This window comes from Pseudophryne corroboree (genome assembly GCF_028390025.1).
Source record: "Pseudophryne corroboree isolate aPseCor3 chromosome 3 unlocalized genomic scaffold, aPseCor3.hap2 SUPER_3_unloc_1, whole genome shotgun sequence".
Lineage (NCBI taxonomy): Eukaryota > Metazoa > Chordata > Amphibia > Anura > Myobatrachidae > Pseudophryne > Pseudophryne corroboree.
Window position 1 is genome coordinate 7,579,411 of NW_026967493.1, and position 24,742 is coordinate 7,604,152.

The 24,742-nt window shown below is 48.6% G+C and overlaps 1 protein-coding gene and 1 pseudogene across 4 annotated transcripts in view; both read left to right on the top strand.

Moving 5' to 3' along the window:
- The window catches only part of LOC134983166 (oocyte zinc finger protein XlCOF22-like), an 84,533-nt gene that overhangs the window by 25,729 nt on the left and 34,062 nt on the right, over positions 1-24,742 (top strand). For all 4 annotated transcript variants that reach the window (XM_063948927.1, XM_063948925.1, XM_063948928.1 and 1 more), the window contains exons 6-8: positions 19,581-19,692; positions 20,192-20,289; positions 20,581-20,683. In XM_063948927.1, coding sequence (XP_063804997.1) covers positions 19,581-19,692; positions 20,192-20,289; positions 20,581-20,683 — 313 coding nt within the window. The remainder of the gene's footprint in view (positions 1-19,580; positions 19,693-20,191; positions 20,290-20,580; positions 20,684-24,742) is intronic.
- LOC134983171 (5S ribosomal RNA) lies at positions 21,152-21,269 on the top strand (annotated as a pseudogene).

Genomic DNA, 24,742 nt, shown 5'->3' on the forward strand with positions numbered 1-24,742 from the left:
GCAGGCTACAGCGGGGAAGTCCACTTTTCTGCCTACTCCTTATACAAGAACCGCTCCACAAACTAGGAGAGGTTATTCGGGACCATCGTTTACTTCATTTAGATCACAGTCCTTTCGAGCCCGAGGTAGAGGTTTCGGTACACAAGCACGCGGGGGCAGAGGTAGAGGGCGCTCGCAAGCAGCAACCAGAAAGCAGGATAAACCTGCTGACAAGACCGTGGCATGACGGCCTCCCAGCTCACCTGGGGTCCCCCTTGGTGGGCGGCCGACTGGAAGGTTTTCAGGACATATGGGCCAAAACCTCACCAGAGCTTTGGGTGAACAATTTAATCTCTCAGGGATACAAGCTGGAATTTCAACAGAGACCTCACAGTCAGTTTTTTACAACAGGATTTCCTCAGTGCCCTCAAAAAGCAAGGGCACTACGGGCAGCAATTAAAAAATTACTACAAGCAGAGGTCATTATTCCGATTCTCGCTTCTCAGAGAGCAACAGGGTTCTATTCCAATCTTTTTGTCGTGCCAAAACCAGACGGGACGGTCAGACCAATTCTCAATTTAAAAGTTTTCAACCAGTTTTTAAGAGTCTACAGATTCAAGATGGAATCAATCCAATCAGTTATTGCAAGCTTAGAACCAAGCAAGTTCATGGTATCCATGGACATAAAGGATGCATATCTGCATATCCTAATCTGGACTCCTCACCAGGCTTACTTGCGGTTCGCACTGGTGGCAGAGCACTACCAATTCCAGGCCTTGCCGTTCGGTCTAGCGTCAGCCCCAAGAATTTTCACAAAGATCATGGTGGCAGGACTAAGACTGTTGGGGGTCACGATTATACCTTATCTGGACGATTTACTGATCAAAGCTCCATCTCAGAATCGACTGATCAAGGATGTTCAGACATCCCATCAATTTCTTATTCAACATGGATGGATTGTCAATTTCAAAAAGTCCAACCTCATACCGACTCAACGGATTCAATTCCTCGGTCTCATCTTGGACACGGTCCTATTACGTGTGTTCCTACCAGAGAACAAGGTACAGGACCTACAGAGATTAGTGGCTCAGGTGCTGAGGACGCAGACCGTTTCTCTGCACCTCTCTGGGAAACTTCTCGGGAAGATGGTGGCGTCGTTCGAAGCTCTCCAGTACGGCGCAGACTTCATTCACGACCATTCCAAATGAACCTCATTGCTCAGGGAGCAGGCTCACACTGGCTTCTCCATTGGAGAATTCGACTTCAACCACAAGTAAGGGTCTCCTTGATATGGTGGTCTTTACACAAGAACCTTACAGCCGGCAAGAAATGCGGCATTTGGGATTGGAAGATCTTGACGACGGACGCCAGTCTCAGAGGTTGGGGAGCTGTCCTAGACAACCATCAGTTTCAGGGACGATGGACGCTACAGGAAAGCAAATTACCCATAAATATCCTCGAACTAAGAGCAGCCTACAATGCCCTTCTCTTAGCAGAAGACCTAGTCATGAATCAAAACATCAGGATTCAGTCAGACAATGTCACGATGACGGCTTACATAAACCGTCAAGGAGGAACAAAGAGCAGGATGGCGTTAAAGGAGGCCACAAAGATCTTGTTGTGGGCAGAAAGACGAGACATCATTCTCTCCGCAGTGTTCATTCCAGGTGTGGAGAACTGGGAAGCAGATTACCTCAGTCGCCAGGACATGCATCCGGGGGAGTGGTGCCTTCATCCACGGATTTTCAACATGATTGTGAGAAGATGGGGTCTACCTCAGGTGGACCTAATGGCGTCTCGACAAAACCATCAACTGCCCAGATATGTGTCAAGAACTCGAGATCCAGCAGCAGAAGGAGTGGACGCATTGACACTTCCGTGGGGTTACAGAAGGGTTTACATATTTCCACCATTCCCACTCATACCCAGGGTTCTGAAAAGAGTAAAGCGGGAACGAGTGTGGGTTATTCTAATCGCACCAGATTGGCCCCGCAGGAGTTGGTACACCGACCTGCGAGGGTTACTGGCGGAGGATCCTCGGAGGTTACCCTGCTATCTCAGGGACCGTTCCTGCACCCCGACCTAAACAGGCTGCGTTTGACGGCGTGGCTATTGAAACCCGGATCTTAAGAGACAGAGGGATCCCACGAACGGCCATTCCTACAATGATTGCCGCTAGGAAGCCGGTCACAGCCAGGCACTACTACAGGATTTGGAGACGGTACATGGCTTGGTGTCAGGAACGGGGATGGAACTCATCAAATTTGCATTTATCGCGACTTCTATTGTTCCTTCAGGCCGGTCTAGAGGGAGGACTCAGACTGGGCTCTTTGAAGGTTCAGATTTCGGCTCTCTCCATCCTTTTCCAACAGCGGCTAGCATCCTTGCCAGAGATTCAAACCTTTTTACAAGGGGTTCTGAGGATTCAACCCCCTTTTCGTCCTCCCACGGCACCATGGAACTTAGGTTTGGTGTTAGAATATTTGAAGTCACCGACCTTTGAGCCGTTGACAAGTACAGACCTGAAATATATTTCTTGGAAGGTCACGTTATTACTTGCCTTGGCTTCGGCTAGGCGGGTTTCCGAGTTGGGAGCCTTATCCTGTAAGAGTCCTTTCTTAGTTTTTCATGAGGATAGGGCGGAACTCCGTACAAGAGCAGACTTCCTTCCGAAGGTGGTGTCGGGGTTTCATGTAAACCAGCCAATAGTGGTCCCATCTTTCCAGGGTCTCACAGATGAGGGCGTGTCATTGGATGTTGTCCGAGCTTTACGGGTATACGTACAGGTTACGTCATCTTTCAGAAAGTCGGACCATTTGTTTGTTCTTTATGATGGGCCAAAGAAGGGTTGGCCGGCCTCTAAGCAGACTTTGTCCAGATGGATTAGACTTGCCATTCGGCAGGCTTATATTTCCTGTGGCAAACAGGTGCCGGTTCAGACGGGTGCTCATACTACCTGATCAGTGGGTGCCTCGTGGGCGGCTGCCAGGGGTGCTTCCACTACTCAACTTTGCAGAGCGGCAATGTGGTATTCAGCCCACACGTTCGCGAAATTTTACAAGTTTGATACTTTTGCGTCCGGAGAATCTAAGTTCGGACGTTTAGTTTTGCAGGCCACCGACAGCACTCCCTCCCTGGGGGATAACTTTGGGACGTCCCCTACTGTATAGGACTCCAGTGTCCCCTAGTGGATGAAAGAGAAAAGAGGATTTTGGTACTTACCGATAAATCCATTTCTCTGAATCCTCTAGGGGACACTGGACGCCCGCCTCGGTGCTGTCGACCTGCTGTGTTCAAAGTTCTTGTTTTAAACAGTTCGTGCAAACAGCGTTAGTTATTCGGTTAAGAGTTCTTGGCCGCTGTTTGATATGTTGTACGGTTCGGTTCCTCGCCATGGGCTATAGTGTCATGTCCTATTCTCTCAGTCAAATTTTTCAAACTGAGGGATGAGGGATGTGAAGGGGGAGGAGCCGGCTGTGCAGACAATGCTAATTTAAGATTGTTCCACACCTCCGGTTCAAGGCTTCACACCCCTACTGTATAGGACTCCAGTGTCCCCTAGAGGATTCAGAGAAATGGATTTATCGGTAAGTACCAAAATCCTCTTTTTTTCATATGCTGTATTGCAGCAAGCTGCATCTTTTATAGCTTCCTCCCCTACCACCCCAGTGATATGTCTGGGCGACTTTAATATACTAGATGTGTCTTTGGACCGATGGCATTCTCCGATTGATGCGGTGGTGGGTAGTGGTTCTACCAAGTTTGCTGATTTCTTGAATAGTTTGCAGTGGGTAGATGTGTGGAGGCTTCGCCACCCTGCGGTCCATCAGTTCTCCTGTTTCTCCAGCACATATGGCTCCTTTTCTAGAATAGACCTGACACTGGTGTCCCCCGCCCTTGTCCCTGTGATCACTGACGTCCGCTATGAGGCCCGAGGGGTCTCTGACCACTCCCCTTTGTTGATGACTCTTGCTGTGGAAAGTCAGAGGGGGCACTCTTATTGGAAGTTGCACCCTTCTTGGCTGACTCAGCTGGGTGACTGCAGTGACCTGGAGATTCAGTGGGAGGGTTACTTTAACGACAACACGGGGTCTGCCCCGGGAACGATGGTATGGGATTCATTCAAGGCGTTTTTGAGGGGTTCTTATATAGGACGCATAGCAGCTCATAAAGTATCCTCTAGAGAAAGGGAAAAGGCCCTGGAGAGTGACGCCAGAGATTTGGAGTCCCAATACTTGCTGGATGGTACCCCCACGACGAAAGCACGTTGGCTGGTGGCTCAGTCGGCTTGGCTTGCCCACCTGTCTGATAAAAACTCACTGTCCCTCCTCTTTAGGGCCACTAATATTTATATGCAGGCTGATAGGACTGGTGGCCTCCTGGCCCGGCTGATACATCAGGATCGTCCTGGGACTGTGATCACTCAAATGTCCGATGGTGATGGCTCCTTTGTTGACACCACACCGGACATTGCGCAGTTATTCCGATCCTATTACACCAAGGTTTATAGCTCACAGTTGACATGCTCTACTCTAGATCTCTACTATTATCTGGGGGGTATTCTGCTACCCGCACTCTCCTCTGAGGCCCGTGAGGTACTGGAGGCGCCTTTGACGCTCGCGGAGGTGACTGCGGCTATTGGTGTGTCCCCTAATGGCAAGGCCCCGGGGTGTGATGGAATTCCCTCAGAAGTATACAAAACTCATGTTGATTTTTTCGGGCCCAGGCTCCATGCCTTATACTTAGATATATTTGCCAATGATGAACTTCCCCCTTCTATGTCAGAGGCAATTATAATAGTGATTCCAAAGCCCGGTAAGGACCCTAGGTCTCCAGACTCCTATAGGCCGATATCCCTAATTCCCACCGACGCTAAGATCCTGGCAAAGATATTGGCAGTACGACTTAACACAGTGATCACCTCCCTCGTTCACCTGGACCAGACTGGCTTCATGCCAGGGAAGTCCACGTCTATTAACCTACGTAGACTGTATACCATTTTACAACTCCTACATGACTTCCCTTCTGACTCGGCTGTGGTCTCGCTGGACGCGGCCAAGGCCTTTGACAGTATTGAATGGGCTTATTTATGGGAGGTGATGGCTTGTATGGGCTTTGGGCCCAACTTTATCAGATGGACTAAACTACTCTATCAACATCCGAGTGCCAGGATCTTGGTGAATGGCTATGTATCCCCCTTCTTTCAATTGTCCCGTGGTATTAGGCAGGGCTGCCCCCTATCCCCCGCACTGTTTGCTTTGGCCGTCGAGCCCTTGGCCTGTTTGGTAAGATCACACCCAGATATTGTGGGGATTTGTACGGGCTCACGCGCGGATAGGATAGCACTCTATGCCGATGACATGTTGTTGTTTTTGCAAGACTACGCCAGGTCAATGCCCGTTCTGCTGCGTGTGGTTGAGGGCTTTTGTGCTCACTCAGGTCTTCAGATCAACTGGTCTAAATCTTACATTATGCCAGTCATAGGCCCCCCTCCTACTGTTCCCAAAATCTCCCTACCATTATGTTGGACAATACAATTTAAATACCTCGGAATCCAAATAACTAACGACCCTTCTGATTTCATCCCTCTGAACCTGGACCCGACCATGCAGCAGATCATGTGCAAATCCAAAACCTGGTGTAGGCTTCCACTGACTGTGTCTGGCAGGGTTAATCTCATTAAAATGATCATACTGCCCAAACTTTTATACATTATTCTCCAGTCCCCTGTATATATCTATCCATTATTCTATAGGAAATTGAATAGTGTTCTGTCCTCACTTATTTGGTCTAACAAACGACCTAGGATACAGTTAAATACCCTCACAAGGCAGCGCTCTGATGGCGGCCTAGCTATGCCTAACTTCCAGATGTATTACTACGCTGCTCAGCTGACTCATATTAGTGTATGGGCGCAGGATTCTGGCGATGATTCTTTACATTGTGAGTTCATTCGCTGCTATTTTCCTCACCTCTCTCCTATGCAGGTGCTGCTGAGTGGGAGCATAGCCCGGTTTCTTCCCCCTATTATTTTTCAGGCCTTAAAGATATGGCGGGCCCTGAGAGACCTCTTAGGGTACGACGACCTGGACCCAGACACCCCCCTTTGGTACTCTGACTAGCTTCCTGAATTGCACGTGATTGAGGGACGGGAGGTATGGGCCCCTAGATCTGTGGTTTCTATTTCCCAACTTTACCTAGATAGTTTATTCAAATCCTTTCAGCAACTGAAAGATGAGTTTGATTTACCCAACTCCTATTTTTTCAGATACCTTCAACTTCGACATGCCCTCCAGTCCCAGTTTGCTGAGTCCCCCCCACGAATCCTCCCATTTCCCATCAAGACCTTTGTGACTACATTGGGTCTAGCTAAGATGGTCTCCCTTGCGTATGGATATCTTCTTACCAAACTCCATGCGGACCCTCTGACACGTCTCCGTGGAAAATGGGAGGAGGATATAGGTCTAATAACTGAGGAGGACTGGGCCCTTGCTCTGGAATATCCTGCTACAGTCACCAAGTCCCTCAGATATCAACAAATTCAATTCTTCATTCTACATAGAACATATATGACTCCAGCTAGACTGGCCTCTTTTGGGACTGGCAGATCTGGCCTTTGCCCTAAGTGCGGGGCGGATATGGGAACATTTTGGCATCTAGTGTGGGACTACCCGAGACTGCGGGTGTTCTGGTCGGGGGTTAGGTCAATTCTGGAGAGTACGGTAGTAACAGGCGGATTGCTTACCCCACAATTCTGTATTTTGGGGATGGGATGCTCTACTTCTGAGACCGGTCCGGTGGATCTATATGCTCGCAATGTATGTGCCTTGGTAAGGTTTGCATTGCGAGGCTCTGGATGGCCCCTAGTGGCCCTTTAGTTTCTGCGCTCAAGACCCTAGTTAATGATACAATATTTAAGGAAAGATATATTTACATGAAACAAAACGCATCAGCCAAATTTGAAAGAGTCTGGTCTCCATGGCTGGAAACTCCCCACTCCCACCTGGTCCCTCAATCATAGTGGATACTGAAGAACTATTGTGCCACTGACTTACTGTTTAATGATGTATGGTTAGATGATTGGCTGCTGAGCTCTGCGGGTTCGCCTAAGTACATACACGACTCATAAGGTCCTGGTTTAGATGATTACTCCTTAATATGTTTCTTTCTATGTTTCTTACTTCTTTTCTTTTTCTTTTTATGTACCCTCTGTTTTTTTGGGTTAGTTTAAGGGCGAAAAACCCAAAAATGTCATGGGGATTTATATATTGGTTGCGGATGTTGTAGGCTCAAACGTGCCGATTAACTGTATGTTTTTTGCTCATTTCCTCTTGGACACAGCCTGATACTCCACTGCTGTAAACTTAACTGATTGACAGGAAGTGGGTGTTTCTGTGTGGTAACTTGTTCCCAAGATGCACAGTGCCGCCTCCTCTATAACCCCGCCTCCATGCCATTGAGCTCAGTTTGTAGTTGGTGCCTGCAGTAGCAGGTCGCTTAACAGGGGGCTGCTTCAGGCAGCCTATTTCTTAGCTTAAACTTTACAGACAGAAGAGGACTATGCTAAGGGCTGCAGCAGGCTGTATCTGATCGACGTTTCTGCTGCAGCTCCATCACCCCCAGCGGCGCTGTATACTCCCGCACCGCGGTTGCCGAGTCACTACAGCGGAGGCGCCGGCTTCTTCCTTTGTCCTCCAGTGATTCACACACACACACGCCTCCACCTCACGGATCGCGGGGCCGCTGACAAGGGGGAGGTAAAGGGCTTCTGTGCCGCACTTTGCACAGCTATCCCGCGTGGCCACTGGCGTGAATGCAGATTACTGGGCTGATGTTCCACTAGCCGCCAGGGTGTTTATATGTGGGCACAGGTCAGGGGGGACATTGTACCATTACCCCCACTCCGCTTTTGATTTACTGCCCGCACGCCCGGTGGGGATGACAGCAGGTGGAGCAGGCCGGACCTGAGGCCCCAGCCCCAGGGCGCCATTTCTACAATGTTGCCGCCCTGGAGCTGCATATCGATCCCTCTCTCCTGACCAGCGGCCATCACCGATTGAGCTGAGCTGTTTCTAGGACTGCTGGGGCAAATCCTCCTCTGTGAAACCACCTGACTACCAGTGCTGTGCTTCCTACCGGACACTTGAGTATTCTACCTGTCACTGTGCTAGTTAAGAAAGAGTGCATACATTCAAGGTTGTGTGGTACAAACACCCTGTGATATACATCTAGTGCTTACTGTGTTTGTTATTATCAGATATAGCCATACTGAGTATTACTTTGTATAGCTAGTCCAGTGCAGTTTATGGTACATAATTTCTGCATGGTAAGTTTGTGACTATATACGTGTATGTGCATGTAGCTTCTGCGTGGTTGCCTTATTGCAGGGTATTTCACTCAGCGTGCTATTGATATATTACTATACCTGTGGGGGCCAAGTGTTTCAGGTTTTTCTCTAACGTCCTAGTGGATGCTGGGGACTCCGTCAGGACCATGGGGAATAGCGGGCTCCGCAGGAGACAGGGCACATCTAAAAAGCCTTTTAGGTCACATGGTGTGTACTGGCTCCTCCCCCTATGACCCTCCTCCAAGCCTCAGTTAGGTTTTTGTGCCCGTCCGAGAGGGTGCAATCTAGGTGGCTCTCTTAAAGAGCTGGTTAGAAAAGTTTTTTTTAGGTTTCTAATCAGTGTCTCCTGCTGGCGACAGGAGCACTGCAACGAGGGACTTAGGGGAGAGACTTGCAACTCACCTGCGTGCAGGAGGATTGAAGTCTTAGGCTACTGGACACTGAGCTCCAGAGGGAGTCGGAACACAGGTCAGCCTGGGGTTCGTCCCGGAGCCGCGCCGCCGATCCCCCTTACAGACGCTGAAGAACGGCAGAACGGAGGTCCGGAAACAGGCGGCAGAAGACTTCACAGTCTTCATAGAGGTAGCGCACAGCACTGCAGCTGTGCGCCATTGTTGCTACACGGCTCACGGATCTCGGTCACGGAGGGTGCAGGGCGCTGCTGGGGGCGCCCTGGGCAGCAATATAGAGTACCTTAGAGGCAAATAAATACATCACATATAGCCATTAAGGCTATATGTATGTATTTAACCCAGGCCAGTTTATTAGAAAAACCGGGAGAAAAGCCCGCCGAAAAAGGGGCGGAGCTTATTCTCCTCAGCACTCGGCGCCATTTTCCTGCACGGCTCCGCTGGTGAGGAAGGCTCCCACGACTCTCCCCTGCACTGCACTACAGAAACAGGGTAACAAAGAGAGGGGGGGCATAAATTGGCGATATAATTATATATTGAGAGCGCATATATAGAAACAACACCTTCTAGGGTTGTTATATACATTATAGCGCTTTTGGTGTGTGCTGGCAAACTCTCCCTCTGTCTCCCCAAAGGGCTAGGAGGGTCCTGTCTTCAATAGAGCATTCACTGTGTGGCTGCTGTGTGTGTCGGTACGTGTGTGTCGACATGTATGAGGACGAAGTTGGTGTGGAGGCAGAGCAATTGCCGATGATGGTAATGTCACCCCCTAGGGAGTCGACACCGGAATGGATGGCTTTGGTTATGGAATTACGTGATAATGTCAGCACATTACAAAAGTCAGTTGACGAAATGAGACGCCCGGCAAACCAGTTAGTACCGGTTCAGGCATCTCAGACACCGTCAGGGGCTGTAAAACGTCCCTTACCTCAGTCAGTCGACATGGGTACTGACACAGATGAATCTAGTGTCGACGGTGAGGAAGTAAACGTATTTTCCAATAGGGCCACACGTTATATGATCACGGCAATGAAGGAGGCTTTGCAGCTCTCTGATACTACTGGTACCTCAAAAAGGGGTATTATGTGGGGGGTTAAAAAACTGCCTGTATTTTTCCCAGAATCAGAGGAATTGAATGATGTGTGTGATGAAGCGTGGGTTACCCCCGATAGAAAATTGCCAATTTCAAAGAAGTTATTGGCATTATACCCTTTCCCACCAGAGGTTAGGGCGCGCTGGGAAACACCCCCTAGGGTGGATAAGGCGCTCACACGTTTATCAAAGCAAGTGGCGTTGCCGTCTCCTGATACGGCCGCCCTCAAGGATCCAGCAGACAGGAGGCTGGAAACTACACTGAAGAGTATATACACGCATACTGGTGTTATACTGCGACCGGCAATAGCCTCAGCCTGGATGTGCAGTGCTGGGGTAGTGTGGTTGGATTCTCTGACTGAAAATATTGATACCCTGGATAGGGACAGTATTTTATTGACTCTAGAGCAATTAAAGGATGCTTTTCTTTATATGCGAGATGCTCAGAGAGATGTTTGTACTCTAGCATCAAGAGTAAGCGCAATGTCCATATCTGCCAGAAGAAGTTTATGGACGCGACAGTGGTCAGGTGATGCGGATTCCAAGAGGCATATGGAAGTATTGCCATACAAGGGAGAGGAATTGTTTGGGGTCGGTCTTTCGGACTTGGTGGCCACGGCAACTGCCGGCAAATCCACCTTTTTACCTCAGACTCCTTCCCAACAGAAAAAGACACCGTCTTTTCAGCCGCAGTCCTTTCGCTCCTATAAAAAGCGACCAAAAGGACAGTCTTATCTGCCGCGAGGCAGAGGAAAGGGTAAGAAAGGGCAGCAAGCAGCCCCTACCCAGGAACAGAAGCCCGCCCCGGCTTCTACAAAGCCATCAGCATGACGCTGGGGCTGTACAAGTGGACTTAGGAACGGTGGGGGGTCGGCTCAAAAATTTCAGCAATCAATGGGATCACTCACAAGTAGACCCGTGGGTCCTGCAGATAATATCTCAGGGGTACATGCTGGAGTTCGAAAGGTCTCCTCCTCGCCGGTTCCTAAAGTCTGCTTTACCAACGTCTCCCTCAGAAAGGACGTTGGTTTTGGAAGCCATTCACAAGCTGTATTCTCAGCAGGTGATAGTCAAGGTACCCCTCCTACAACAGGGAAAGGGGTATTATTCCACACTATTTGTGGTACCGAAACCGGACGGTTCGGTAAGACCTATTCTAAATCTGAAATCCTTGAACCTGTACATACAGAAATTCAAGTTCAAGATGGAGTCACTCAGAGCAGTGATAGCGAATCTGGAAGAAGGGGACTTCATGGTGTCCTTGGACATAAAAGATGCTTATCTACATGTCCCAATTTACCCTTCACACCAAGGGTATCTCAGGTTCGTGATACAAGACTGTCATTATCAGTTTCAAACGCTGCCGTTTGGTTTGTCCACGGCTCCTCGGGTCTTTACCAAGGTAATGACCGAAATGATGGTTCTTCTACGAAGAAAAGGCGTATTAATTATCCCGTACTTGGACGATCTCCTAATAAGGGCAAAGTCCAGAGAACAGCTGGAAGCCAGTGTGGCACTATCACAAGTAGTGCTTCGGCAACATGGGTGGATTCTAAATCTTCCAAAATCTCAATTGACTCCGACAACACATCTGTTGTTTTTGGGCATGATTCTGGACACGGTTCAGAAAAAGGTATTTCTCCCAGAGGAGAAGGCAAAGGAGCTATCCGAACTTGTCAGGAACCTCCTAAAACCAGGAACTGTGTCAGTACATCAATGCACGAGAGTCCTGGGAAAGATGGTGGCTTCGTACGAAGCGATTCCTTTCGGCAGATTTCATGCACGGACATTCCAGTGGGATCTACTGGACAAATGGTCCGGATCGCATCTGCACATGCATCAGAGGATAACATTGTCACCAAGAACAAGATTGTCTCTCCTGTGGTGGTTACAGACGGCCCATCTGTTAGTGGGCCGCAGATTCGGCATACAGGACTGGGTCCTGGTGACTACGGATGCCAGCCTACGAGGTTGGGGAGCAGTCACAAAGGGAAGAAACTTCCAGGGCGTGTGGTCAAACCTGGAAAAGTCTCTTCACATAAATATACTGGAGCTAAGAGCGATATACAATGCCCTAAGCCAAGCAAGACCTCTGCTTCAGGATCAGCCGGTGCTGATCCAGTCCGACAACATCACGGCAGTCGCCCACGTCAACCGACAAGGCGGCACGAGAAGCAGAAGTGCAATGACGGAAACTGCACGGATTCTGCGCTGGGCGGAGAATCATGTCGTAGCACTGTCAGCAGTGTTCATCCCGGGAGTGGACAACTGGGAAGCAGACTTCCTCAGCAGACACGACCTTCACCCGGGAGAGTGGGGACTTCATCCAGAAGTCTTCAACATGATGGTGAACCGTTGGGAAAAACCAAAGGTGGACATGATGGCGTCTCGCCTCAACAAAAAGTTGGACAGGTATTGCGCCAGGTCAAGAGACCCACAGGCAATAGCTGTGGACGCTCTGGTAACACCATGGGTGTACCAGTCAGTATATGTGTTCCCTCCTCTGCCTCTCATACCAAAGGTACTGAGAATTATACGGAAAAGAGGAGTAAGAACAATACTGGTAGCTCCGGACTGGCCAAGAAGAACTTGGTATCCAGAACTTCAAGAGATGCTCACGGAGGATCCGTGGCCTCTACCTCTAAGAAGGGACCTGCTTCAGCAGGGACCTTGTATGTTCCAAGACTTACCGCGACTGCGTTTGACGGCATGGCGGTTGAACGCCGGATTCTAAAAGAAAAGGGCATTCCTGAGGAAGTTATTCCTACTTTAATTAAAGCCAGGAAAGATGTGACAGCACAACATTATCACCGTATTTGGAGAAAATATGTTGCGTGGTGTGAGGCCAAGAAGGCTCCAACGGAAGAATTTCAATTGGGTCGATTCTTACATTTCCTGCAAGCAGGATTGTCTATGGGCCTAAAATTGGGGTCCATTAAAGTTCAAATTTCGGCCTTATCAATTTTCTTCCAGAAAGAATTGGCGTCAGTGCCTGAAGTACAGACTTTTGTAAAAGGTGTACTACATATACAACCCCCAATAGTGCCTCCAGTGGCACCGTGGGATTTGAACGTGGTTCTAAATTTTCTCAAATCTCATTGGTTTGAGCCTTTAAAATCGGTAGATTTAAAATACCTTACATGGAAGGTAACCATGCTATTGGCACTGGCTTCAGCCAGGAGAGTTTCAGAATTGGCGGCTTTGTCGTACAAAAGCCCATATCTGATTTTCCATTCGGACAGGGCAGAATTGCGGACACGTCCTCAATTTCTCCCTAAGGTGGTTTCGGCTTTTCACTTGAACCAGCCTATTGTGGTGCCTGCGGCGACTAGCGATTTGGAGGACTCCAAGTTACTGGACGTTGTCAGAGCATTGAAAATATATATTTCAAGGACAGCTGGAGTCAGAAAATCTGACTCGTTGTTTATATTGTATGCACCCAACAAGATGGGTGCTCCTGCGTCTAAACAGACGATTGCACGTTGGATATGTAGCACAATCCAACTTGCACATTCTGTGGCAGGCCTGCCACAGCCTAAATCTGTAAAGGCCCACTCCACAAGGAAAGTGGGCTCATCCTGGGCGGCTGCCCGAGGGGTCTCGGCATTACAACTTTGCCGAGCAGCTACGTGGTCAGGGGAGAACACGTTTGTAAAATTTTACAAATTTGATACTCTGGCTAAGGAGGACCTGGAGTTCTCTCATTCGGTGCTGCAGAGTCATCCGCACTCTCCCGCCCGTTTGGGAGCTTTGGTATAATCCCCATGGTCCTGACGGAGTCCCCAGCATCCACTAGGACGTTAGAGAAAATAAGATTTTACTTACCGATAAATCTATTTCTCGTAGTCCGTAGTGGATGCTGGGCGCCCATCCCAAGTGCGGATTGTCTGCAATGTTTGTACATAGTTATTGTTACAAAAATCGGGTTATTACTATTGTTGTGAGCCATCTTTTTAGAGGCTACTTCGTTTTGTTATCATACTGTTAACTGGGTTCAGATCACAAGTTGTGCGGTGTGATTGGTGTGGCTGGTATGAGTCTTACCCGGGATTCAAGATCCTTCCTTATTGTGTACGCTCGTCCGGGCACAGTACCTAACTGAGGCTTGGAGGAGGGTCATAGGGGGAGGAGCCAGTACACACCATGTGACCTAAAAGGCTTTTTAGATGTGCCCTGTCTCCTGCGGAGCCCGCTATTCCCCATGGTCCTGACGGAGTCCCCAGCATCCACTACGGACTACGAGAAATAGATTTATCGGTAAGTAAAATCTTATTTTTTCAGATAATATTTCACAAGATATGCTACTGGAGTATTCTTTCTTGTGAAATATAGTCACCATATATTCTATTCCTATTGAACCCTCGGTCTGTGCCAGCTTCGGCTGTTCCTCTGAGAGTTCCTACTAGGTATAGCGCTGCTATAAATAAAAAACTAAAATAAGTTTTTGTACCCGGTTGCCCATTACTGTGCGCATTGTTATGTCTGCTACACGTGGCAGCGACGTTGGGGCCTCTCCCACACTGCGTGGTAGTGAGGCCACTGACGGAATGGAGGATAATTTAGCAGCTGAGAGTTCAGGTTCAGGGGCTTCCTTGCCCCCCAGTGGGTCGGTAGCACTCTGGGCATCACAAGAACTGCCTTGGGCTACATTTTCCACGTTATTAAACACGCTTGTAACTAAATTTACGCCCCCCTGTGGGACCACCTGTGCCCCTACCACAGATTATGGTCCCCGCTGTGAACCGGCCATGGGCGGATCAGCTTTCCACTCAGTTACGGCATTTGAACCGATCCATGTCCAAATTTAAGGGTCACTCTCGCCCGCAGAAGACTAAGTTGTCTTCTAAAAGGGCCATTACCTCCTCCCGATCCACGGCCTTAACTGACATGTCTTCCGAAGAGGACGGTGCTTATACTGACCCCTCTGACACTGATGTTTCAGATGGGGAGGGGAAATCGTCCGTGGATGTCTCGGATTTGATTGAGGCGATACGGCTCATTCTTCAGGTAGCTGATGATTCTGAGCCTGAGAATGTCTCCAAGAAACCTGATAGGTTTAAGCGTACGAAGGTGGTTAAGCAGGTTCTACCCTACTCTAAACATACATCAGGAATCCTGGGAAAATCCGGGGACAAAGTTTACACCGAATAAGAGACTGTTGGCTCGCTATCCTCTCTCTGCGGAGGTGTGTAAAAATTGGGAAACCCCTCCGCCTGTAGATTCTCATGTTGTGCGTTTGGTTGTTTTCTCTGCCCTGCCAGTAACTACCGTCACCTTTCTGAAGGAACCGATGGATTGTCGGGTGGAGGGCTGTTTAAAAGCGATTTATACCCTGTCTGGGGCTGTTCAAAGGCCAACTATTGCAGCGACTTGGGCTGTTGAGGCGTGGGCTCAGGCACTCAAGGCGGAACTGCCTTCTGATGCTTCTGAGCATGCTCGACAATGTCTCTCATATATTGCCACAGCTTCTCTGTACCTTAAGGAGGTGGCTTCCGATGCCGGGGTGCTCGCGGCCAAGGCTGCTACTGCGTCCGTTTTGGACAGACGTATCCTTTGGTTGAGATCCTGGTCGGTGGATTTGGATTCCAGAAAAACCCTGGAGGTTCTTCCTTTCAAGGGAGACATTCTGTTTGGAGAATACCTCAATAAGATTGTGGCTGACCTGGCTACTGCTAAAACAGCCTGCCTACCTAGTACGGCTCCTTCTGCACAGAAGGCTAAAAGTACTTTCCCTTGGCCCTTTCGTACTCCTGGTAAAACAAAAGGTCAGGCGTACCCAAAGCAAGCCCGTAGTTCCAGGCCTGCCAAGCCCAGACCAAAGCGTACTTGGGCCGCCCGTCAGCCAGCTTCAAAAACTGGTAAGCCGGCAGCATGACGGGGCGGGCCTCCCCCTGGGGGATCCCAGGGTGGGGGGCCGACTTCTAGGTTTTACCCATGAATGGTTGAAGGCCACTTTGGATACCTGGGTGAGGGAAGTCGTTGCTCGAGGTTACGCCATACCCTTCAAGAATCGCCCCCCTCATCGATTTTGCCTAACAGATGTGCCTCTGGATCCGGCAAAAGCAAACACGTTGCACTCTGTGGTACGTTCCCTTCTGTCCACAAGAGTGGTGGTACAGGTGCCTCTGACTCAGAGGGGCGGGGGTTCTATTCACCGCTGTTTCTTGTCCCGAAACCGAATGGGTCCTCACGGCCCATTCTCAATCTGAAGTCCTTGAACAAGCATGTGCGAATTTCCAAGTTCCGTATGGAAACGCTGCGCTCTATTGTTCTGGCTATGGAGCCTGGGGACTATATGGTCTCCCTGGACATACAGGATGCCTACCTACATATTGCTATTGCAGTATCTCATCAGCAGTACCTGCGGTTTGCAGTGGGCAACCTTCATTACCAATTTCGGGCGTTCCCTTTTGGTTTGACAATGGCTCCGCGAGTCTTCACCAAGGTTATGGCAGTCATGGGGTCAGAATACTACCATACCTAGACGATTTGTTGATCCTGGCGAGTTCCCCAGAACTTCTCCTGTGTCATCTCAATTTGACTATCCAGTGCATGAAAGCCCACGGATGGCTGATCAACTGGAAGAAGTCCTCCCTGGTTCCGGCTCGGAGCATGGTACACCTGGTGGCGGTATTGGACACCCACAACCAGCGGTTGTTCCTGTCTCAGGAGAAAGTCCTGAAGCTGCAGGACAAGATCCTATGCTTCTTATCCCGTCCGCAAGTGTCGATTCATTCAGCGATTCAAGTGCTAGGTCTCATGGTGTCGGCTTTCGACATGGTGAAGTATGCTCAATTCCATTCTCGCCCTCTGCAGAAGTTGATTCTGTCCAAGTGGGAACGGCCTGCCTCACCGAATCAGATCTCACATGATCTCCTTATCTCCGGAGGTCTGTCTGTCACTGAGCTGGTGGCTTCAGGACCAACGATTGAGCAGGGGTCGTCCCTTCTGGATATCCAACTGGGTCCTGCTGATGACGGATGCCAGTCTGAGAGGTTGGTGCGCGGTGTTGGAACAACACTTTCTCCAGGGTCGGTGGACCGAGGATGCATCTCTACTCCCGATAAACATTCTGGAACTGCGGGCAATGTTCAATGCGTTGACAATAGCCCAGCATCTGAGAAAGAACAGACCTGTTCAAGTACAATCGGACAACGCCACCATGGTGGCGTACGTCAATCATCAGGGCGTCACTGGAAGCCACATGGCAATGAAGGAAGCATCAGGGATTCTTCAGTGGGCAGAACGCCATCTGCCAGCCATATCAGCAGTGTTCATTCTGGGCATTTTGAACTGGGAGGCAGACTATATCTCAGTCGTCAGGACGTGCACACCGGAGAATGGAGCCTACATCCGGAGATGTTTCGACCTCTCGTGGACAAGTGGGGTCTCCCAGATGTGGATCTGATGATGTCTCGACACAATCGCAAGGTTCCGGTCTTCGGAGCAAGGACAAGGGATCCTTAAGCAGTGTTCGTGGATGCTCTGTCAATCCCGTGGGACTTTCGGCTGCCGTATGTGATCCCTCCGGTGTCACTCCTGCCCACAGTAATACGGAAGTTCAAGCAAGAAGGAGGAAACCTACTTCTAGTCGCTCCAGCATGGCCCAGGCCTCACTGGTTCTCCGATCTACAGGGCCTCTCGTTGGATAGTTCCCTTCTACTTCCACAACGACCAGACCTCCTCGTTCAGGGCCCTTGTGTTTACCAGGATTTGGCCCGTCTGGCTTTGACGGCATGGCTCTTGAAGCTTCCGTCCTGAGGGCCAAGGGTTTTTCTGAGGCGGTCGTTCAAACTATGTTGAAGGCCCGTAAGCCGGCTTCTGCTCGGATATACCATAGGGTCTGGAATGCTTACTTTACTTGGTGTGCGTCTCACAATCATGACGTTTTCAAGTTTAGTACGGCCAAACTATTGGCCTTTCCACAACAAGGCCTGGATTTAGGCCTGCGTCTGGCCTCCCTCAAGGTTCACATCTCGGCCTTGTCGGTTTGGTTTCAGAGATAGATTGCTACCCTGCCTGATGTCCATACCTTCACTCAGGGTGTGTTGCGGATTCAGCCTCCTTATGTGCCACCTGTGGCCCCTTGGGATCTGTTGGTGGTTTTGGAGGCCCTATAAGAGTCTCAGTTTGAGCCTCTTACCTCTGCTGACCGTAAGTGGCTTTCCCTTAAGGTGTTGGTTTTGCTGGCTATTGCTTCAGCTAGAAGGGTCTCGGACTTGGGTGCCTTATCCTATAAGTCCCCCTACTTGATTTTTCACCATGACCGGGCGGTTCTTCGGACACGCCCAGGTTCATTACTTAAGGTGGTGTCTTCTTTCCACCTTAACCAGGAGATTGTGGTTCCGGCCTTTAATTCTCCTGAGTTGTCTTCCAAAGAGCGGTCTTTGGATGTTGTACGGGCTCTCCGTATCTATGTGAAGAGAACTTCCTCCATTAGGAAATCCGATTTTGTCTTTTTGTGTTGTTTGGTTTTCACAAATGTGGCTGGCCTGCTTCTAAGCAGACATTGGCCAGATGGATTAGAATGGTGATTGCACATGCTTATGTACAGGCTGGTAGTTCGGTTCCTGCTACCATCAAAGCCCATTCTACTCGGTCGGTTGGATCTTCTTGGGCGGCCCACCGTGGTGCAACCCTTAAACAATTGTGTAAGGCGGCTACGTGGTCCTCGAGGAACAAGTTTATTAGGTTCTATGCCTTTTGATACTGCCGCTTCCCAGGATGCTTCCTTTGGACGCCGGGTTCTTGTACCCGGTACAGTGCGTCCCCTCCCATAAGGAACTGCTTTAGGACATCCCCGATGTTGTTATTTCCTTGTGGAGCCCAGTGTACCCCGCAGCAGAAAATGAGATTTATGGTAAGAACTTACCGTTGTTAAATCTTTTTCTGCGAGGTACACTGGGCTCCACAAGGCGCCCACCCTGACGCACTTAGCTTTTTTGGGTTGGTATTGGCATAGCCGCTGACACCCTCTCCTGCGGTGAGTGTGTGGTGTAATTGGCTACGAGCGGTTGTCGTCTCTGGTACCTGTTACTGCATTGGGCTGGTTAACTAAACTGAGCTCACTGGCATGGAGGCGGGGTTATAGAGGAGGCGGCGCTGTGCATCTTGGGAACAGTCTAAAGCTTTGAGCCTGTTGGTGCCTCGGATCAAGATCCTACTCTACACCCCAATGTTACTTCCTTGTGGAGCCCAGAGTACCCCGCAGAAAGAGATTTAACAATGGTAAGTTCTTACCATAAATCTCGTTTTTACCCATATTTGATTTTAAATGGGATTTGGTTTTATGTTTGCAATTTGGAGATTCACTAAAGGCCAAAATTAAAGTAAAATACACATACACAAAAAAAAAAAAATAGATTCGTGAATATATACGCCTAGATCTCCAAGACCACTTCCCACAGTTCTGCCTTGTATGTGCGTCCCACGTGTGCTATTTTACATGTTGATGTGTTCACTTTAAGCACTTTATTCCATTCCTCTGTTTTCTCTAATTCGCTATAACAATGAATTGCGCATTTATACCAATTTCAGTCCGGATCTATACTGTGAGTTTGCCAGTGCAGTCTGGTCACTATAATGTAAAATACTGGGTACTTACCTCATATCCCCTAGGTACCAGTGGGACTCCGCAATATATCATCTGTACAGAAGCTGGGTTGACTGATAGTATTATACACTGATATTCCCGTGTATGATCTCTGTTCTATAACTCAGGAGTTGTTACATTGTGATATTTACAATTTTAGGTGAAAGATCTAATTATTATTAAAGCAGAAGATATAAAAGAGGAAGAAGAGACGTATGTGATGGGTGATCAGCCGTGTAAGGAGGAGGAAATCCCTACAGGTATAGGCACAGGTGAGTAATAATCACTAAGTACAGAGTCACATATTCTCCTTGTTCTGTCACTACAACAATCTCTTATCCTACACCCTCCTCTGTCACTACAGACTAATGAGGACAAAGTATCTGCCCAGTGGGGAAGTCAGCAGCCATCAGTCCGTATTATACTCCTGCTCACCCCCTCACATCATGTCACTGTATGTTACCAGCCCAGAGATCTGACCAGTATCCTCCCCACACACTCTCTGGTGTATCTCATACATCAGGAGCCATCAGCCCCTATTATACTCCTCTCCCCCTCACATCATGTCACTGTGTGTTACCAGCCCAGAGATCTGACCAGTCTCCTCCCCACAATCTCTGATGTATCTCATACATCAGGAGCCATCAGCCCCTATTATACTCCTCTCCCCCTCACATCATGTCACTGTGTGTTTCCAGCCCAGAGATCTGACCAGTCTCCTCCTCACACTCTCTATGTACAGTGTGATCAGTGACTGTGTGTCTCCTACAGATTGGTCCAGTAACAGAAATACCCCAGAGAGATGTCCCCAGCCTCTTCATTCACCGGATCATACAGAGGAATTTCACAGTATCCCACAGGAGGATCAGGTAAATGCCAATATATCAGTGACTTCATTGTATGATCTCTAGTGACGATGTGTGCGCCTTCATGCAATAAGCAAAGACATCTATCCCCTTGCGTTAAAAACATACAGAGTATAGAATGTGAAAGTTCATAGTCACGTTCCTTAATTGCAACCAATCCGTTCCCTCATGAGCAACATTCTCCAATTGTCAGTCTTAAGCCTGTGTGTGCCTTATAGACTGATATTCTTCTATTTAATCCTAATTAAAGAAATAGGACATTATTTGTAGTCTTATTGATTATGGTTCATTTAGGGGGAATACTTGTCTGGTCTTAAAGTAGAAGATATAAAAGAGGAAGAAGAGAAGAGTGATCAGCAGTTTGAGGAGGAGGAAATCCTTACAGATATCAGCACAGGTGAGTAATAATCTCTAATTAGAGTTACGTATTCTCCTTGTTCTGTCGCTGCAGTAATCTTGTATCCTACAACCTCCTCTGTCAGTACAGACTAATTGGGACAAAATATCTGGGAGGGAGGAGCCAGCCCACACTGCTAAACTCTTAAAGTGCCAATGGCTCCTGATGGACCTGTCTATACCCCATGGTACTAATATGGACCTCAGCATCCTCTACGGGCTACGAGAAAAGGATTTACCGGTAGGTAATTAAAATGCTATTTTAAAAGTAGAGGCAGCATGGTGGATCTTCAACTGCCTCTCCTATTCTCTTTTGTTCTTCACATCCGTGTGCTCTCTCATACAACTAAGAATCTCTGCAATGCCCAGGTAATAGAGATATACATGCACAAGATTTTTGAAAGCAGAAGCACCCCGTCCCCCCTCCGCTTTCTCTCATCTGGTGGAGTAAGTACCCTCTCATCCAGCAGATTACTGCCACACTTCACTGGACACGCCCAATCTCATCCGATCTTGGAAGCAAATCCGTGTTAGGCCTGGTCAGTACAGGGTGGGAGGCCCCCTGAGAATACCAGGTGCAGTAAATATAAGTTGGAAAGCAGAAGTAAGAAATTCCACGTTTTATTTGAGAGATTTTCAGACTTTCTCTCTTTATACCCTTTCTTTTGATCAAACTCGTAATAAAGACAGAGCTTATACCAAACTGCTATTTATACTGCATAAATTATCATGATTTGTTGCTATAATTTTGGCGGAAAGTCCTCTCATTGTATTATTTGAACACTTGTACGAAATTCAGGTATTATTGCAGGGCAATTTATCATTGAACAGATGAATCCTTAATGCACTATATAATTTTGAGCATTCTATTAAATGCCATTTTGAATAAAAAGCCTAAACAATTACACTTCTGCTATTTGCGGGTAGAGTGTGATTATTGAAGACTAAAGGCAGCAAAGGTTCTTTTTACCTTGTGTATCTGCCCAGGAATTGTGTACAAGATACTTTCACAAGGTTTCTGCATATACATGCTACTTTCCCTTCACTGTGGTATAGGAGGTTGATGGCATATCCTCACCAGTTCCCGTCTGGTGACCAATAGTCTGCGGATTAAGAATCTAGTAACACTAGATGAACACAGACTACACCATTTATCTTTTCTCTTACGTCCTAGAGGATGCTGGGGTCCACATTAGTACCATGGGGTAATGACGGGTCCACCAGGAGCCATTGACACTTTAAGAGTTTGAGATTGTGGGCTGGCTCCTTCCTCTATGCCCCTCCTACCAGACTCAGTTTAGAAAATGTACCCGGAGGAGCCGATCACAGCTAGGGGAGCTCTCCTGAGCTTTATTGGTAAAGTTTTATTTTAGAGGTTTTTTTATTTTACAGGAGGCTGTTGGCAACAGCCTGCCTGCAGCGTGGGACTAAGGGGGGAACAGAGGGGTCTGATCGGTCTTCGCCAGAGGGGAACCGCTCACCCCAGCAGCATGCCGCCGACCCCTTACAGAGCTGAAGGAAGTGGTGAGTTAGTCACTGTGTCATATGCTGCTGAGAATTTATCCTCCCAGGATGATCCCATTCCATGTAATCAGGATAGCACTGGTTTAGCACAGATACCAGCAAGGGAACCAGAGTGGTTTTCCTCTATCAAACTTGGATTTCTCAGATTTCTGACAGGGTTGCTAGTAATGAATCTGCAACCCAGGTATTACAGAGCTCTATGGCAGTATGACCTGTGTCTGGTACCTCAGGACTTCCCGCTATATACCCCCATAAATGTGCGCTTGTGTCACACAAGACGACACGGATACCGATTCTGACACCACAGACGGTGACTGGGATGTGTTGCGGGGGTCCGCATCTCTTGCAAGAAGGGTGCAATTATTGATAGAGGCTGTCAGGGATGTGTTGAATGTTAATGATACCACGCCTGAGCAGGTTGAGGAGGCTTTTTTCACTAAAAATAAGAAAGCCTCGCTAACCTTCCCTGCATCTAAAGAGATGAATGCTATATTTGAAAAAGCATGGGAAAACCCTGAAAAGAAGTTTCAGGTCCCTAAGAGGATTCTGGTGGCTTTTCCTTTCCATGAGGAGGATAGGAAAAGGTGGGAAAACCCGCCGATTGTTGATGCATCTGTATCCAGACTCTCAAAAAAGGTGGTTTTACCTGTTAAGGGATCTACCGCCTTAAAGGAGCCGGCAGATAGAAAAATTGATAACACACTAAAATCAATGTACTCTGCTTCAGGGGCCATATTACGTCCTACTATTGCTAGTGCATGGATTGCAAAGGCAATAGTGAAGTGGTCGGCTACCTTAATTGAGGATTTGGGTACTATGGATAGGGATGACGTTGCATTGTATTATGCAACATTCATGATTCTGCAGGTTTTATGGTAGAATCCATGAAAGGTCTGGGTTCCATGGCTGTGGGAATTTCTTCCATGTCTGTTTCAGCTCGTTGGGGACTGTGGCTCCGCCAGTGGTCAGCCGACGCGGCTCCAAAGAAATCCTTCTCTTCAGCTGCGCAGCAGTCCTTTCGGCCTAACAAGCCTAGAAATGCCAGGTCTTCCAATACCTTCTTTAGGGGAGGTAAGGTTAAGTCCAAGAAACCTGCCACCGCAGGTTCCCAGGAACAAAAGCCTACTTCAAGTACCCCAAAGTCCTCCGCATGACGGTGGACTGCATGCCCCGGAAGTGGGGCCTGTGGGAACGAGACTCAGACAGTTCAGTCATGTCTGGGTATCGTCCGGCCTGGATCTCTGGGTAGTAGATATTGTGTCTCAGGGATACAGGCTGGATTTTCAAAGTCTCCCTCCTGATCGTTTTTTCAAGTCGGCGTACCAGCTCTGTTGGAGGACAGCACAGTGCTTCAGGAAGCTGTCCAAAAGCTGGTGTAAGCACAGGTCATTGTGCTGGTGCCACCTCACGTGCAGAACAAAGGTTACTATTCGAACCTTTTCGTGGTACCGAAACCGGATGGTTCGGTCAGGCCCATTCTGAACCTAAAATCATTGAACCCCTTTCTAAAGGAGTTCAAGTTCAAGATGGAGTCTCTCAGGGTGGTGATATCCGTTCTGAAAAAGGGGGAATTCCTGGTATCACTGGATATCAAGGGTGCATACCTTCACATTCCGATCTGGCTGCCGCATCAGGCTTATCTTCGCTTCGCATTGCTGGACTGTCATTTCCAGTTCCAGGCCCTGCCATTCGGCCTCTCCACAGCACCAAGGGTGTTTACCAAGGTGATGGCGGAAATGATGGTACTACTCCGCAAGTAGGGTGTGAACATCATTCCTTACCTGGACGATCTCCTGATAAAGGCATCGCCCAAGGAGAAGCTGCTGCAGTCCATTGTTATAACAACGCGACTGCTCCAGAGTCGCCGTTGGATTCTGAATTTTCCAAAGTCACATTTGGAACCAACCCAGATATTGTAATTTCTGGGAATGATCCTGGATACGGAAGTGTAGAGGGTGTTTCTCTTACGTCCTAGAGGATGCTGGGGACTCCGTAAGGACCATGGGGATAGACGGGCTCTGCAGGACTGGCTCCTCCCTCTATGCCCCTCCTCCAGACCTCAGTTTTACTACTGTGCCCAGAGGAGACTGGGTGCCTTACAGGGAGCTCTCCTGAGTTTCCTGAAAGAAAGTATTTTGTTAGGTTTTTTTATTTTCAGGAAGCCTGCTGGCAACAGACTCCCTGCATCGTGCATCTGAGGAGAGAGAAGCAGACCTACTTCTGTGAGTTTCAAGGCTCTGCTTCTTAGGCTACTGGACACCATTAGCTCCAGAGGTATCGGTACGCAGGTCTCGCCTTCACAGTCCGTCCCAAATCCGCGCCGCCGTCCTCCTCGCAGAGCCGGAAGATAGAAGCCGGGTGAGTATGAGAAGTAAGAAGACTTCAGAGGCGGCAGAAGACTTCAGATCTTCACTGAGGTAACACACAGCAGTAAAGCTGTGCGCCATTGCTCCCACACAGCACACATAGGCAGACACTGTAAGGGTGCAGGGGGGGCGCCCTGGGCAGCAATAAATCTCATTTTCTGGCAAAAATA